The sequence below is a fragment of the Rhipicephalus microplus genome, unplaced genomic scaffold (genome assembly GCF_043290135.1).
Source record: "Rhipicephalus microplus isolate Deutch F79 unplaced genomic scaffold, USDA_Rmic scaffold_15, whole genome shotgun sequence".
Taxonomy (NCBI): domain Eukaryota; kingdom Metazoa; phylum Arthropoda; class Arachnida; order Ixodida; family Ixodidae; genus Rhipicephalus; species Rhipicephalus microplus.
The window spans coordinates 14,961,006-14,977,358 of NW_027464588.1; the positions used below are offsets into that span (position 1 = coordinate 14,961,006).

At 41.1% G+C, this 16,353-nt stretch overlaps 1 protein-coding gene and 1 long non-coding RNA gene across 2 annotated transcripts in view; one reads left to right on the plus strand and one right to left on the minus strand.

The window, feature by feature from the left end:
• The window catches only part of LOC142784636 (uncharacterized), a 39,487-nt gene extending 26,557 nt beyond the window's left edge, over nt 1-12,930 (plus strand). The window contains exon 3 of the long non-coding RNA XR_012888706.1: nt 12,735-12,930. This is a non-coding gene — a long non-coding RNA (uncharacterized LOC142784636). The remainder of the gene's footprint in view (nt 1-12,734) is intronic.
• A 2,510-nt stretch (nt 12,931-15,440) lies between these two features.
• The window catches only part of LOC142784634 (glutamate receptor ionotropic, kainate 2-like), a 29,592-nt gene continuing 28,679 nt past the window's right edge, over nt 15,441-16,353 (minus strand). The window contains exon 5 of the mRNA XM_075883062.1: nt 15,441-15,710. Coding sequence (XP_075739177.1) covers nt 15,486-15,710 — 225 coding nt within the window. The 3' untranslated portion in view covers nt 15,441-15,485. The remainder of the gene's footprint in view (nt 15,711-16,353) is intronic.

A 16,353-nucleotide genomic window follows, 5' to 3' on the forward strand; every position in this document is an offset into this window, starting at 1 on the left:
TACTAGTCAATAAATCCATCAGTCAGTCGATTGATTTGCTGAATTCAACTGCAACACATTTTAAATAAACACACAGACACGTAGACAAGCGCTCGCACACACGCACAAACTTCAATCGCTGAACAAGGAATATACACCGCTGATGCATGTCGACATGCTTCTTTTCGAGAACTTAATCGGTTTTTTGCTTGTACCCCCATGCCACACTCATTGACTTGTGTTTTGTACAGCTTAGCTTTTTTTTCGAAAATTCTCTTGGTACTTTTCGCTTATTTATGGTAGACGAGCCCGTTATACTTCTGATAGTGCGGACCACCTTCATTTTTTATAGTTATTTTCATATGTAAGAGGTCAAAGAAACACACGCACACACGTTGCCAAAACATTCTAGTACGTTTTGCGCATCGCACCGTTATTGTGTGAGTTACATACACACACACGTTCACGCACAGAGTGGTCTAATACGTGTTTAGTATAGTACTATCCTTGTGTGTTCATAAAACGTTTGGGGCCCAGTCACCTTCAGTTTAATCGTAAAAACCAATCCTTTACATGTCCGACTGCCGACGCACTGGGCGCGTAACGGCAACGCTTCAAACAATTGCTCCTCTCTGTTTATATTCATTAATGCATGTGAACTGAGGAAAACCCAGGGGTCGAGCACCTTAGCCTGACATATCTAGCTTAACACTTTTCTCTCCAGTAAAAAACTAGCAAACACTTTTTGTATTACGGCTTTATTGTTACGCCTGCTATAGGTACTGATTTTCTCAATAATTTTTGTGTGTTAGAATTAACTATCATGCACACGTACGTAGTTCGACGTGCCTATATGATTCTCTTTCAAGAATGACCATGGTATAAGAGGTAAATTGTGATAACTGACTAATGTGAGGCTGTCTTTTCTATAGTAAATCCTGAATAAACTTCAGAGCTGGTTTATAATAATAAAACGCTATCCCTGTATGTTGGCTGGATCTAACAATCATAGCTTCTAGGTGTGTTTTATTTATTTGTGTAAGTAAATGACTTAGAAAATTATTTTTAAGAATTGAAATACGCTTGCGAGTTTTGTAGCAGCTAAGTGATGCATAAGTGCGCTGTTTTAACTGCTGGGATTATAGTTACGCTTGGGCAAACACCATATAAACTTCACAAAATCATTGCCGACTCACTTGCGAAATGTGTTTTCAAATAAAGCGTTAATAAAGAAACCAGCTGTACTCCGCGCTAGTATCAGTAACTTTATCATGTTTCTTTTATAAAAAGGGGGAAGTACAAGACAGACTGCCATAAATTACAGTGGACGGGCATGTAACTGCAACACTGTTACAGTGGCCCTGATATATGAGTCTGCACACAAGTTATTGCTCACCGTGACTCATGGACAAAGAAGGTGCTCGCACGAAGGAAGCCCACTGTACCTTCCAGCATTGTTGATCGCAGAAACTTGGAACGCCAGTATCGCTGCTTTTATTGTCGAAGCAGACGTACGCTCACTGTGAGAGAGATCAATGTTCTTTCGTTACTGTGTCACCTCTCCTCTAGTCCTGATCATATTTTCTTCGCTTTTCGAGGAGGTTTACAATCAATGTGTCTTTCTTCCACTTTCTTGACATAAGAAACGGTAGTTCTCGAAAGCGGGCTACACGCGCCGTTATTCAAGTGAAACCGTGACACTATAAACAAATTAGATCTTTGGAAGAGGGCATGCCCTCTCTGACCTGCAGTTCTTTGTGTGCAAACGGTAAGTGTGTAGCAAGCAAAAAGGGCTCACAAGAGACGGCCAGACACCCTGATCAACTTAAAACTTCTAAAGTACACAGGAACAAGTAACGCATTTTTTAAAACTTTGGAGGGTAATTAAGCGTCAAATAGTCGTGTTTTTTATGGTATTCAGAATTGTTGAACATCCGATAATGCTAGTTAGGGCGAGTGGACTCATCATCGGTAAGATATCTAGGCTGCTTGCTCCGACAAAGACGATTGCACATGTCAAAACATAAGCTTCACAAACACCCCATTTTTGAAAATTTCCCATTATTTCAAGTTTACCTCTTCTCCGGAGCTTTCTGCTTTTATTTTAAAAATGATAGTCTGTCTTGGAGACCTTCAACGCAAAAATTTTGGTCTGTCTGTCTGTCTGTCTGACCAATTGTCTGTTTATACACAGTTAACGGCACCGGGTACATGAAACTGCCAACCCCACCTGGAGCACCCACCAATGCTGCTCAAGATTTGGCGTTCATACTTGTGCATTTGTCGATTTTCAAGCAATTATTGCGCATGTCTGGGGCACCATAACAACCCGTATATATTCTGCATGTGCATTTTTTACTAAAAAGGAATGCCTATGTAATTTTAGAGACCGTAGCGCCTATCACGCTGCACTGACCATGCAACGCTTGCACGAAAAGGAGTGTTTCCAACGCTTTGCTAAGACGAGGCGGTGGTGGCACCTACCCTTCGCCTTGCATTCTACACCTTATCACCTCTGAGACGACCACGCACACCCGTCTCAGAGCCATGCGCTTCGTTTTTCAAGAAAACCGCCAGATGGCGCTCATGTCTCACGTGTGACATGACTCGATGCGCTCTTTCACCTCCGCTGCGCGCTCGAGGCACTCTAGATATGTGGGGTTTAACGTCCCAAAACCACTATATGATTAGAGAGACGCCGTAGTCGAGGGCTCCGGAAATTTCGACTACCTGGGGTTCTTTAACGTGCACCCAAATCTGAGCACACGGGCCTACAACATTTCCGCCTCCATCGGAAATGCAGCCGCCGCAGCCGGGATTCGAACCCGCGCCCGCAGCAGCCGAGTACCTTAGCCACTAGACCACCGCGGCGGGGCGCTCGAAGCACTCTAACGCAACGCCTCCAGAATACCATTCATGGAATTTCTCGCACAGAACATCAAATAAATGTTTTGTTCACTCTCTCCACACGCAAGACTATCGTCTTTCGACGACATTTGCAGATTACATGCAGATATGGGGCCATTTTTTTTACTGAATATGGTGCGCACAGAAAAATTTTTTTGGAAAACACAGAAGCAACACATTGTCTGAGGAAACAAAAAAGGCGCGCCACGCCATTCGAAAAATGAGCAGGGTTTTGTATAGTTCACTCTTTCATCGTCAAGTAACTTTGTCATAACAACGACTACTTTTTGTTATTTCGTCATACTTGGAAACGTGTGAATGCACTTGTATTAAGGTTTTACTATAATGATTACATAGTCATTCATTACTTTCCTGTATTAGAGAATAAAGCTTAGTTGTAAATGCGATTGCCGGTTAGAAGTACCATTATCTTTCTCTTTATTGTACCATGTTAACGGCAAAATGGAGTTTTTTTATGTCTATGTGGCCTACACTAAGTAAGGTCGAGTGCGCGAATACATATGATTTATAACCACTAACATTGGGTACAGAGTCCCATACAGGACACCTTACGCCTTGGAAGAAATTTGCGTGCGTGCAAATCTGGCTCTGTATATTTCATTATATTTGCTTCATTTTACCTGCGGTCACTTTTCCATGAATTGTTGTTATGGTGTATTAAATCAAGCATAACGTGGTTAACCACTCTGTTTTTCCACTACCTCATGCACATTTAGGGGCAATGCTCCTAAAGCCGTGAATTTTTCAGTGTATGTCTGTGACGTGTTCGTAACCACCTAGTTGTATGACTCACTCAGCAGATGGCGCGAGTGTGAGTGACAGACAGACGAACGGATGGACGGACGGATGGACAGACAGACAGACAGGCAGACAGACAGACGAACAGAAAAACGGGCAGAAGATCGCATGCACGGACGCAGCACGGGCGGATGGACGGAACACTAAGTATGGACGAACGGATGAACGCTTCGCGCCATTCATCATTCAGTGCGTGGATATGCTGTGATTTTTTTTTCTTTTACACTGATTGCTCTCGTAAAACTAATACCCTGAATTCACACCATCGTTCATTCAGGAATTACAACCGACTGCTTGTGCAATGACGTTCCGCAACACAAAAGTCTTGCAAAGAAAACTACCAGCAACCATGCAGGCGGCTTCACCCAAAAATCAGCATTGCTACATGAACCGCGCTTAGCGGAATTCTCAGCAGTTCAAGTTTCGGTTGGTCAAGGGTTTCACCTTCAGAATTTTTTTTTTCGCTCTTTGCATCGCTTCTTGTTTTCTTCTGTGCGACTTCACTATTGACCCCTAATAAGATTAGTCGGACGCCATCGCCTAACTTCCGTAACATAGGGGCAATTTGGCCCCACTTGAATGCTTCAGCGCCGGAAATGTGGTAAATTTTAGGTTTTCATCACTGCACATAAAGGTTTGTAAGCTTACGTGAGCTCAATACCATTTAATGACACAAAGAGAAGGTAATACACAAAAGTACCAAGAACATTCGAAATATACAAACTTATCGGTGATGTACCACAGTTCAATACTTTCTACGCTGTGGAAATGGTGGTCTAGCGACAAATGAATGCGAAGCAGTCATTTCGTCCTGCTTCCATAACGCTCTCCTACAAATCATGATTACGTGCTTTAATTAACAAAAAACGCTTCTCTATAGGACTACTCGGGTGACGTTGACTTAGAAGTAACATTGCTTTCAACAGCATACATGGCGAAATCAGCAGCATACAATGTTTAGTTGACCTTGTTGCCAAAGCACACGAAGCATTTGTTTGTATACCAAGAAAAAAAAGGGCTGTATATTGGAATGTGAACTTCAGGATGAAGCAAGAAAAAGATGAAACCTAAAGACTTCTAAGTACAGCTGGAAGAAGCGGGACTGTACTACATTGCAGTGAATGATACGTTACATACCTGTACAATAAACACTCACCAACTAAAAATTACAAAAAAATACTCGCCCTTTCATATGTATGCAGTGTTGTCTTTTTCTTGGAAAGGCAGAAAGTTCGGGCGAAATTTTGGTAAAAGTACACTAGTGGTCATAGAGCCAGTTTGATAAGCCCAGATGCGCTGGTGCTTTGAAATTACGCCCCGGTGGTTACAACGTGACATCTACATAATTTAGTTTCGTTTAGTCATTTTGCTGCAACAAATAGCCCCCAAGAGATAACAGACCGGTTCATTCTCATTGCGCCAAAGATGTAATGGCACATAACGCGTGCTAAGATGGCTGTCAACACGGCTATCTCCGTAGCCAGGCTAAAAGCGTAGATGGCAGCACAACCAAATTGTTGTTTTTCTCTACTTGAAACGTACGTAAAACTGACGAATGGATCCATAATAATAGTTCACGTAATGAAGGCTTTTTATTTCTTCAGCTATGAGCGCGACAGGCACATCAGAAACAGCTGAAACTAAGCGCCGACATATAAGAAGCATCAGAAACATCTGCGCTGAAACTTTTGAGATCATAGTTGAAAATTCTATTAGAGTTTGGTATTGTTGGACAGACAATATGTTTCCAAGAGGGAACAGCTAAATACGTAAATGAACTCGCCGTTTTTATTACTTGGGTACATTTGAGCACGAGGTGCTTTGATTAGTCATGCGGTCAAGCAGCAAAAAATCTGTGATTGTTGCGAATTACTTTTGCATAGTTTGCTTTTGTCTCGACAGCTTTGGCAAAATTCCTGTGAAAGGAAATATTTTCGAGTCATAACAAATCCTTGTGAGCCTGAAAATATTCGCCTTCGTGATGATAAATAAAGAGTACTGATTCTCTAACAACACGAATTTAATAAACGAGAAACATGTGTATATGTCCAGTACAGCAAATACAGCAATCTTTCTTCTTTTTGTGGTCTTTTGTTGCACCGTAAGCTATCGTAGTACGCATATTACATGCCCAGATTATTTGTTTTTGTTCCATTTCTCGATTCGTTTGTACACGGGGCGTTGACGCATTATTCTGAAATGCCATCCCTCGTCAAATCGCACATCTCCATAGTTCTCTAAGGAATCCCAGAAACGAACAATTTCGAGTATCTTTTTATTTCCTTCTCACCGTACTCACATCTATTACGCAATCGTTTTTCTAAAGCCATCTGCGCTCACCCACCACAGTTACACAAAGTGACGTACGCGATTAAGGGAAAACGTGCGTTGAGAGTTACAGTGCCTTTTGAATGCAGCGAAATTCGCCTTACTGGCGGATCAATTCTGTCTGTCCATGCGTTGCACCACGATGTTCACTCATCCCCAGCCAAACATGTCTGTGCCTAAAATGTCTGTGTCTATCTCTTCGTATTTTTTAGGTAATATTTACGCGTTCCCGAGACAGTAACGCTGTGTTTAGATGCTGTAGCGAGGACGCAATGATCTCCAGGAACAAAAGAAAAGCCTGTCTGAAAGAACGAGGTGCTTGTGGCGTGGCCGCAGCTGTTCAGGTGTACACTAATACAAGAGCTTGTAATAGATTTCCACTTCTTTTCTTTTTTCTCTTTTTTATGGGGCCTCCTGAAGTTGAGCAATGACAGCGAAGAAAAAAAACATTCATACACTGCCGCTAGGTATGTGCGAATGTGCTTCCTTTTTGCACAGAGCAGTAAAACAGCAGCAAAAACAATAACCAAAAAAACCAAACCGTGTACTTCAAACTACCGGTAACTAAGGCCGTCGGAATAGAGTCATGCTGGTAAAAAGCAGAATATATTGAATTGATAGTGACTGACGTGCTTGAACTTTTCACTCTAGCCCCTTTCTGCTTTCTGCGATAATTGTGACCTTTCAGGACATTTGGGAAACATCATTGAGGTTTTTTATTCTTCTCGATAGCTTAAAGAAACATGCAGAAAAAGCAAATATCAGTTTGAAAGGAGAGAGAGAGAAAGGAAGAGGCTACAAATGTTGGTGTCATTTTCGCACAATGTGATTTGCTGCGTTTTTAGGTTTTTGGCAGATTAACGGTAATGTTCTGCGATTTCCTTCTGGATCACAGCCTGTGAGAGTGCACAAATTTGGGAAAATATTTAACTCATGGTATCGCAATACACATAGGCACAATAACCAACAAATATTCGAGAGTAATCACGTATAGTAGGAACAACTACAAAGCCAAATCACTAGAAGACCGACACACGTCGACGAATTTATTTGAAAACAAACGCATGCGGAGATTGATTCAAGTAGCTTAACAAGAAACATCTGCGGATGTCCTATTTTCTTCGGCTGCGACACAACTTCAAGGACAAGCAGCAAATAATGAAGACAAGAACGAAATTTCATTTCGTTGTTTCTAAAGAAGGGAAAGATTAAAGATCTTGCAGCCCTTCATGACATTCAGTAAGTGTGAGCGTTAGTTTGTTTTTAACAGAATGTCTCTGAGATCAAGATATGTGCTTCTGGCGAGATTCAGTGTTTTGTGTACTATAACTAATTGTGTGCATGGGATGATTTTGTGCTGCGGATGGATTGTGTGCTTCGGATGATAATACGCAACATTTATCTAAGTTCAATGTACAGTTTCATATATTTATTGTTGCCTACAACTTTCACCTTACTGTAGCAGAACCCTTCCGCATAGATTTTTAAATGCATGATTCGGGGAGGGGGGGGGACCAAGGAAATTGCTGAAGCTTGCTTCGAGAACGTAGAAAACTGAGCATTTTGTAGAATTTTAGGATCCTATGACGTTTCACTTCTACATGTAAATGTTTGTTTCTGTATTATGCATAAATTAAGTAGAATAGTCATTCTTCCTCCAAAGTTGAGCAATGTGAGCTTGTTGGTGCATATTTGAAAAGGTGGTATTTTAGCGCCGGTGAAGATGAGGCCAACAAAGAAGAGACACTGGGTACTATGGTAAAATTTGTAAGATTTTTTGTCTTGGGGCTTTGACGAAAGTTATTGTGAGACGAACAAGCAATTCACTCACGTAATTTTATTTTTCACATCGCACAATGAAAGTATTATTTTCAGGGACGGTTCAGAGTGAAGCACGTGGCAAACCCAAGTTTAATTGGCATACTGAGGCGACTGAAAGTCGACAATTAGTTTCAACCAAGTAATCCTATTGAAGCGCGGGATTTCGTAAACTAATGCTAACGTTATCTCAATGTTTCTTCCGTATATGTGACAGAGTAAAATTATACTTGTTTAGACTGATTTGTTAAAATGCTTTCTTTCAGTAATGCACTGATTAGTATGGACGTGTTTGAGTGTCCTGTGAATCTGGCGTCTCCACCAGTGTGTTGTTATTTATTTATTTATTTCAAATTACTGCAGGCCAACTTGGCCATAGCAGGAGGGGCAGTACATATACAAGAACACACAATAAGGATGGCCTAATACTTAGGATGGTACAATTTCGAAGTAATTTGAACATGTAACAGTTAAAGCATAAAATTAAAAACGCTCATACATAGAGAATATAAAACTGCATCAGCACTGAGGAAATAAATAATCTAACAAAGTACATGTTTTTCCAGAGCTTTGACGAAGTTTGGCGACGTAACTACTGGATTTTCAAGTATGTTCCAATCCTCTATTGTTTTGGGAAAGAAGCTATTTGGTTGTGACTTAGCATAAGGAAAAATCGGTTTCAGTGCATGATGTCTGGTTTTTCTTGTTCTTCTTGGGTTGAAAAGAACAGATAGCCATCCAAATTTTGCTACATTATAAATGGCACTGCTCTGAGCAGAGCACACAAACATAAATACCTGGGCTTAACAATTACGTCAAACTTAAGGTGGGACGAGCACATTAGAAACATTACTACATCTGCCACGCAAAAATTATTTATTCTTCGCAGATCACTTCGAATGGTAACATTGCCAACAAAGATACTAGCCTACAAAACATTTGTCAGGCCTATCCTCGATGGTGTCTACGATGGTGTCTACAGGGACTACGTCGTGAACTACGACGTAGTCCCTGATATGGCCTTCTAGCCACGGTGTCGAAGGCACTACTCGGAGATTGTGCACGTAGTGCGACTGAAGCCGTACTTCACGCGGAAGTGCGACTGCGCATAAGCCTAAGACGTAATGGCATCGTCTGGACACACACACACACACGCACGCGCACGCGCACACACACACACATACACGCACGCACACGCACACGCATACACACACACGCACAAACACACACGCACGCACACGCACACGCACACATGCACACACACACATATATATACACGTTTGTCCATACATACATACATACATGCATACATCCATCCATCCATCCATCCATCCATCCATCCATCCATCCATCCATACATACATACATACATACATACATGCATACATACATACATACATACATACATACATACATACATACGTACGTACGTACGTACATACATACATACATACATACATACGTACGTACGTACGTACGTACATACATACATACATACATACATATATACATACATACATACATACATACATACATACATACATACATACATACATACATACATACATACATACATACGTACATACATAAAAAGAATATCGGCTGGTTCACTCCATCATTAGGCGCTTTCGTAAGACCACAATTGCCATAGAACAACCTTTGTGACATACATTCATTGCCATAAATCAGAGGTCAACAGCACTGCGTACACACATTTTATAAATATGCTTTTGATTGCGAAAGAAGCAGCCATGCATGAAGGCCATCATGTGTTCCTGTTAGATCAACACATAAAAGGAAGTCTTGCTCTTCCTATCGCAAATAAATAAACGCTGTCTGACTTGCACACACACAAAAAGCAAATCGATGACAACAACCTAAAATTATATTGAAGATTTATGCTCAGCCGTAAGTACTCAGTCGACCATGCCCTTATAGATGTCCACTCAGGCTGTCATTTAGAGATTATACAGGGTCTAGTGCCTGTGGAACTTAGTGGTCCGATAATTTATGCAGGCAGCGCAGTGCTTCTCTATTTAACTGAAGAGCTAAACAAAACTACGGCAGCCTATCTCGCACAAAAAATGATACCGCAATGCGGAAACAAACCTATGGTAGTGAACAAAGGAAGAATAAAGTGAACTGTAGAACAGAGTTAATGACGGGAGAAAGATAAGAAATATAAAGAATGCTGTGTCGAATTGATATACGAATTCTCGCCAGCCGTACGCACACCCTCTCTCCTCACAAGAAATAAAGACAGAGACCCACGATGATGCTCTGCAAATGACGCTGATAAACCTTCACCACCGTTAACATTGATTACGGGATTTTTTTTCATGAAAAAAGTGCAATTGCAATATTGCCGGACTTTATTCTGCTCTTAAATCAGCATATCTAAGCAGCAATCTTCCGGTATTCATCTTACTGCTGGAGAGGCGGGATGTAAAGCATTGAATAGTGCGAACGACGCCAGTTCTGAAATAAAAAAGATTAAGCGCAAACTATAAATCGTAATTTTTCTTCCAGCGAATATTGAGCCACAATTTGTATCTGCTATAGCCGAAGAAAAAATCCTCATCCTCAGGATCCCACACCAACAAGATGACCGGCAAGTGTAGCCTAAGTTATCAAAAGACACGGAGCTCAGTCAGACTCACTAATAAAATAGAATTTGATTTAGCATTTTCGTTATCAACCATGCGGACAACATAAATACAAAAAGATCAGAAAAACTAAACAAGTATTTATAAGTGTTCATGCTGAACTCAGTCTTTTATAAAAGAATCAAAGGAAATACTCCTGTTTTCATGTAGCAGACGACGCTAGTGTTGCTCAAGCGTGCTTACTTGAAACACGCGTGTAGTCATCCGCTACAAATAATTTTGTTTGAATGAAAAGGTAACAGCTAATATGACTGTAAATTATGACTTCCGTTGTCCACATCATGATCACGACTTTACGTCTTATGTGCACTGCAGGACGAAAACCTATTCGAATTATTTTTAATTCGTTCTGCCCTGTTAGGGCCTCGTAATTTCTTGATTATGCACTTGCTTTTTACCCATCACTGCCCACGGCTAGGTTTTTCATATCTTGGTATGTATTTCATATCTTGGTATGCATTTCGGCGCTGCAATAACCATACTCTGTCCTTGGCATTACATGACCTATTTCGGTCATGTAATGCTATACAAATCCCATTAGAAGCTTTAGTGACGAACAAAAACGCTTGTTACGATGTGCGTGCCTTACCTTTTGTTGTCATTAAAATAATTTTATGCAGGCCAGGGACTTATCTACCAACTTGTACAAAGCAAAGTACAAACACGGCTCAAGCGAAGAACATTAGTTATTTTTTTACACATACTAGCACTGAATACAAATAGTACTGATTTGTTCTACATTGGACTATTACATTACATATTGTAGGAACTGAATTTCAATAGTACTGCCGTTTTATCGCCCCGTATTCAATTTTTTGTGCAGGTATTAAACTGACTGAAACCTGAATTAAAGCCTTTGGCAACTGCAATAAACAAGGTGGCACTTGGATTAAACTCAATGGCACGTGGCCTAACTGAGTTGGCGCTTAAAATATATGTTTGACACATGGATCAATTAGCTTGGCGCTCAGATTATTTCAATGGCGTGCGCATTATTTAAGCTGGCACTTGGAATAAAGTGAGTGGGAAAACCTGTAGTCTCTTGCATGTACTCGACGCAGCGTGGTTTTGTCTAATGGTACACATTTTATGTAGCATGCAAAAAGCAAGCAGAAATGAATGAATTGCGCCGAAGGAGTGAGGTTAAAGTGGAGCTGTGGTGATCATGTAGGAAGTGAGTGGGTGATACCTTTGTCCTTAAGTTTTGTGGTGCTTGCCACAAAACTGTTAAGAAGCAAGGTATTCGTATATACGCTTTCATAGGACCAAGAAAGATGCGCGATATTCTAGTGCCTTTGTGAATGGGGACAATTCTCAAGATACATTCTTGATGGAAGGACTGTTCATCGCAGTTCAACAACAGCGGCGTCTAAGAAAGTTTGTATCATGTGGATGATCTTGCAATAAAGAAATACCTAACATGCTTCTTCACCGTTGTGTTCACATAAAGAGGCGCCAACTTTCAGCGCTTTTTTAATATATCAGAAAGGCCTTAGTGACATGAATGTTGTACAAGGGCATAGATGGCATAAAAAGGCTAAGTAACGAAGTTTTTCTTTGAAGGGAAGTCCTAAACACAAAGCCTGTTTTGTTGATTATATGGCTGCCGATAGAACATGCTCTTTTCAAGCTGTAAACATTTGATAGTTTGATGAGAGCTACTTGCTTCGTTATTAAAATAATCAACTCTCATAAAGATGTTCTTAGGATATCATACATGTTTAAATTTTTAAAACAAGGAGTCATTACAAAATGCAAAAAAGGACGTAAATGATGATGCCGGTGTTGAATATTCCTTTATTCGTTGCAACAGCCAGGTGTGACCCATTTTTACAAAACGCGCTACAGGTCACATGGACAAGATTGGCAGCTATTTTGCAAAATATATGTAGTCATAATGAAAATGCACTTTATTAGGCTAATGATCAGTGCTCAAGCACAAAAAAACGGCACAATCTCGCAGGAGCTCTGAGCATTTCAACGCATATTTTGTTCCTCTCTCTCCGCACAATTTACAGCCAGCAAGGTTTCAAACCATCTGAAGTGCATCACGGAATTCCACGCAAGGATCAATAGCAATTTTATTTGTGTATCCCACATGACCTTTGTTTCGCCTGTCATGCTTCAGAATCAACAAAAGCTAAATAGTCCACTTCATACGCTGAAGTGTAAAAGGCTCAGGCACTTCTTTAACTGCGTCCTATTCTCGCTTTACAGAACAACTCGGCGAAAGCCATGAGGCAGGCCAGACCAAGACCAGCAAGGAGAACGACGAACACGCCACCGACTGTTCGCAGGCCCAGCTCGCTAGCTGCGTCAGTCCTTGATTTGCCGGCTTCGGTAGTAGGGCATCGTTTGAGCGGATCCCGTACTTTCCACCAACGATCCTTTAATTTTTGCAGGGTGCCGCGCTCCTGCAGCCTAGTAATGTTGACGACAAGATGTCGCGGTACGGAGATCTTGCACGAATAAAACAATATATGACATGGTTTGTCAAAAATAAAGTTTTCTTCCGGGACGCACGAAGACTGCTGTGACATATTTCAGTCCAGAAAATGGCGTAGAAAAGTGAACGCAATTAAATGGTAGTGCTAATCATGGTCGCATCGACGGGCCTAATGTTCACGAATTCAAATTCAGTCTTTTTTTTAATTTTTGCTGCAGAACATTTCTAAATAGCCCTTCCTATTAAAAACCAATGAAACGTTTATCAATTGTCTCATGGTTTCGGCAGAATCGGCAGTTTACGTCTAAAAAAAAACTATAGTCCTTTGCCTTGTCTTCACAGCAAGTGTACCTGCGTGCATCTTAAATGTGAAAGTCTCATTCGCGGAGACACGTATACATTGTTTTGCGGTCGCATACTCTGATGGCGTTACCACCCTTCTTTTATATCGTACCCTTTCATGTTGCAGTGATCTGGGTGGGCAGGATGATGTCCCCATCTGTAAGCAGCAAAATGAAGCAATGCACCGTGACCGGGACCTCCACTATTAGTTCCTGCAGGGCATTGTTCTTATGCTTTCGTTACATTCGATGCCTTTACAATGATAGGAGCGCAATTTCGTCAACGTCGTGGCCCACCACGAGTTTGCGATGTTAGCCCAAGCCTCTACTTGCCTCATACGATCTATCCATACGAATGATAGCTGTACGATGCACACCTGACTTACCTGGCTAAAACTTGATTAAGTGAAGCTTTGGGTTAGTTGGTTTAGCAGTACGAAGTACTAACAGCATAAATTCCACACGGGTACACAATAAAAAACACTGACAAGCGCTGTACAGTCTCTTCTTGTCAGGGTCTCTTCTTGTGTCCCCATGTTGAATTCACATTGTTCCTAATTCACACTGGCAAGAACACCGCCAATATAACGCTGTGCTTCGCACTTAACGTTCACCCTCAAAAAGATCGCTGCCAGGCTAGGAGGTGCAATCAACGCTCGTTGCATATCGCTGCAAAATGCCACGAAATGGCGTCCTTAGCCCAAGATGTGAGTCCACTCAGAAACACTCTTCTGGCCTTCGCACGACTTTCTCTGATTGCGCTCTCAGCGGTAACTACTACAGCTACCACAATGCTTTGTTTATTCTTTTATCATGCTGTTAGGTTGTCGGCACAGAGATGTGCAATCAGGCGCCAACGTGCATTGATCTACGTGGAACAGTGCTATAAGTACAAAAAAAACAACAGACGTTGAGCAAGCTCGCTTATATCAACGTACAGTCGGCATTTAACTGCTTCGGGAACAACAGGTTTTGCTTTCGTGTTATGCCACTTGCTGTGACGTCAGAATTTACTCGTTCATTTTTGCTTTACAGACATGAACCCAGCTTCGTTTTGAGAAAAACTGTGTGCCGGCGACATGTAACATGGGGTAAATGGCACAATATTGCATTACTCACTATATTTTAAAGTACTACCAGACCTGCTCATAAACAACAATACAACACGATCTTAAATAGAAATTGCCGTCAAAGACAAACTCAGCTTTAAATTTTTCCATTACGCGCTCAATGGCAAATAATACATTCTAGAGAAAAGAGGTTAATGTCAAAAAACTATAGGCAGAGCATATTTACCTGCATACGTAACATTGATGAAATGATAGTAAAATAACTTGAATTGACTGAACACTCAATAAATACGTCACCTGTAAGATTTTTGGCCTCTTTATTCACTAAACTTTAATAAAGTTGTGTGAAAGAAACGTGCCTTTGAAATTCTTTAAATATTGTCAGAAGAGGAAGTATCATGAAACATAGATCTTAGTAATTGCGTATCCACTTGAATTGAACTAGTGCCAATTGTGGTTTTTTATGTGCATTGCTATTTGAGTGTCAGTTGTTTTGGTTTTCTGTTTGTACGTACTATTGTACTCCCTACCTGTTATGACCCTCAAGTGAGGGCTGACAGAATTAGGAAATAAACAAAATAAAGTAAAAACGTCATGCGATTATAAGATTGCTGTTTCATAGATGAAAAACTATCTCAAAAAGACACACTGACATCATTTCCATTACATGGTTTTTACATGGAGCTCCTAATGACATGGTTGTTTATGAGCAATGTGTCGTTCTATAAAGTGTGGTTATCGCACAATTGTGGACGATGCAGCGAGCCAATGCAAGAAATATGATAGTTAAAACATTTATAGACAATAAGAGAGCAGAGTAGAGCGAGGAAATAAATGTTCATTATTAACATCAGAATAAATGCCACGACGAAATGAGCATGGGATGCGGCGGAAGGTCTACCGCTCGAAGAGGACGCAGAAAGTTAGTTGGGCAAATGACATTACCAGTAGTCTACAGGAATAACGTGGCCTTAGCAAACATGGCGTCACAATTGGTCAAAACGGGAGCCCGAAAAGGGCACCTGTCTTCCTGGGGTAAGTGGAGTCAACCTCATGATAGGGAATATGACAATAATTATATTTATTATGAAAATGAGACACGTTGTACAAGTTAAGGCTCGCCATGTGGCGTTGCGATGCCATAACCCTTGGAGTCTAGAAGACCTCCGATCTGCTTGAGCTGGCACCGTCTTCGTACCACGTACTCAATACTCGTAGATTCCATCAAAAAGGCGTAGCCACCATTTTCCACCCGCTCAATGCCCTCGGTGGTGGAAGACACTAGGTCCTCTTTCATGGCGTGCCACATCATCTCGTACGTCTCGTGCCTCCACTCCTGCGAACCAGTGATTCCGTTAATATGAACAAAAATTATTTATTTAAGTGATGCGTGAGCAAGGTGCAAATGCTTTCTGACTTTTCTTTTTCAAATAAAACGGGACAATCTCAAAGCGCACCACAAGCAAAGTTTAGCTTTAAAATGTGAGCTTTTCATGGTGCTTGTTTTAGTGAATGCCGATATATTGACCCTTCTCAATATTTTGACGAGTAGAGATTACACGAAGAAGTAAGCGACACTCACTGCAAGAAATAGTAATAAACGGAAACCCAAGAAGAGTGTGTCTTGTCATGGCGCTAGCTCGAAGTGTCATTGCGTTTTTTGAAGAGCACAACGGAATTGGTCCCCAGCAGAGTAGAAGTCGTCCATCCGGCTCGAATGTTGCGAAATTGTAATAAACAAAACAAATTTAAAATGAGGCAATGGTCGAAGCTAAGGCTTGTACAGAATACATATTGTCACGATGAATCACAAGTACTAGGGGTTTATTAAATCACCAAATAGCTAGCGCTAAGACGATACGTCAGTCGTGGCTGGCTCTCGAGTCGAGAAGAGGCACGCGATCTTCTTTCTTTCCTCCTGACGGTAGAGCCGCTCTTGCAGTCGACACACTACGTGTGGGTGGCATTAGCCCCCTTTT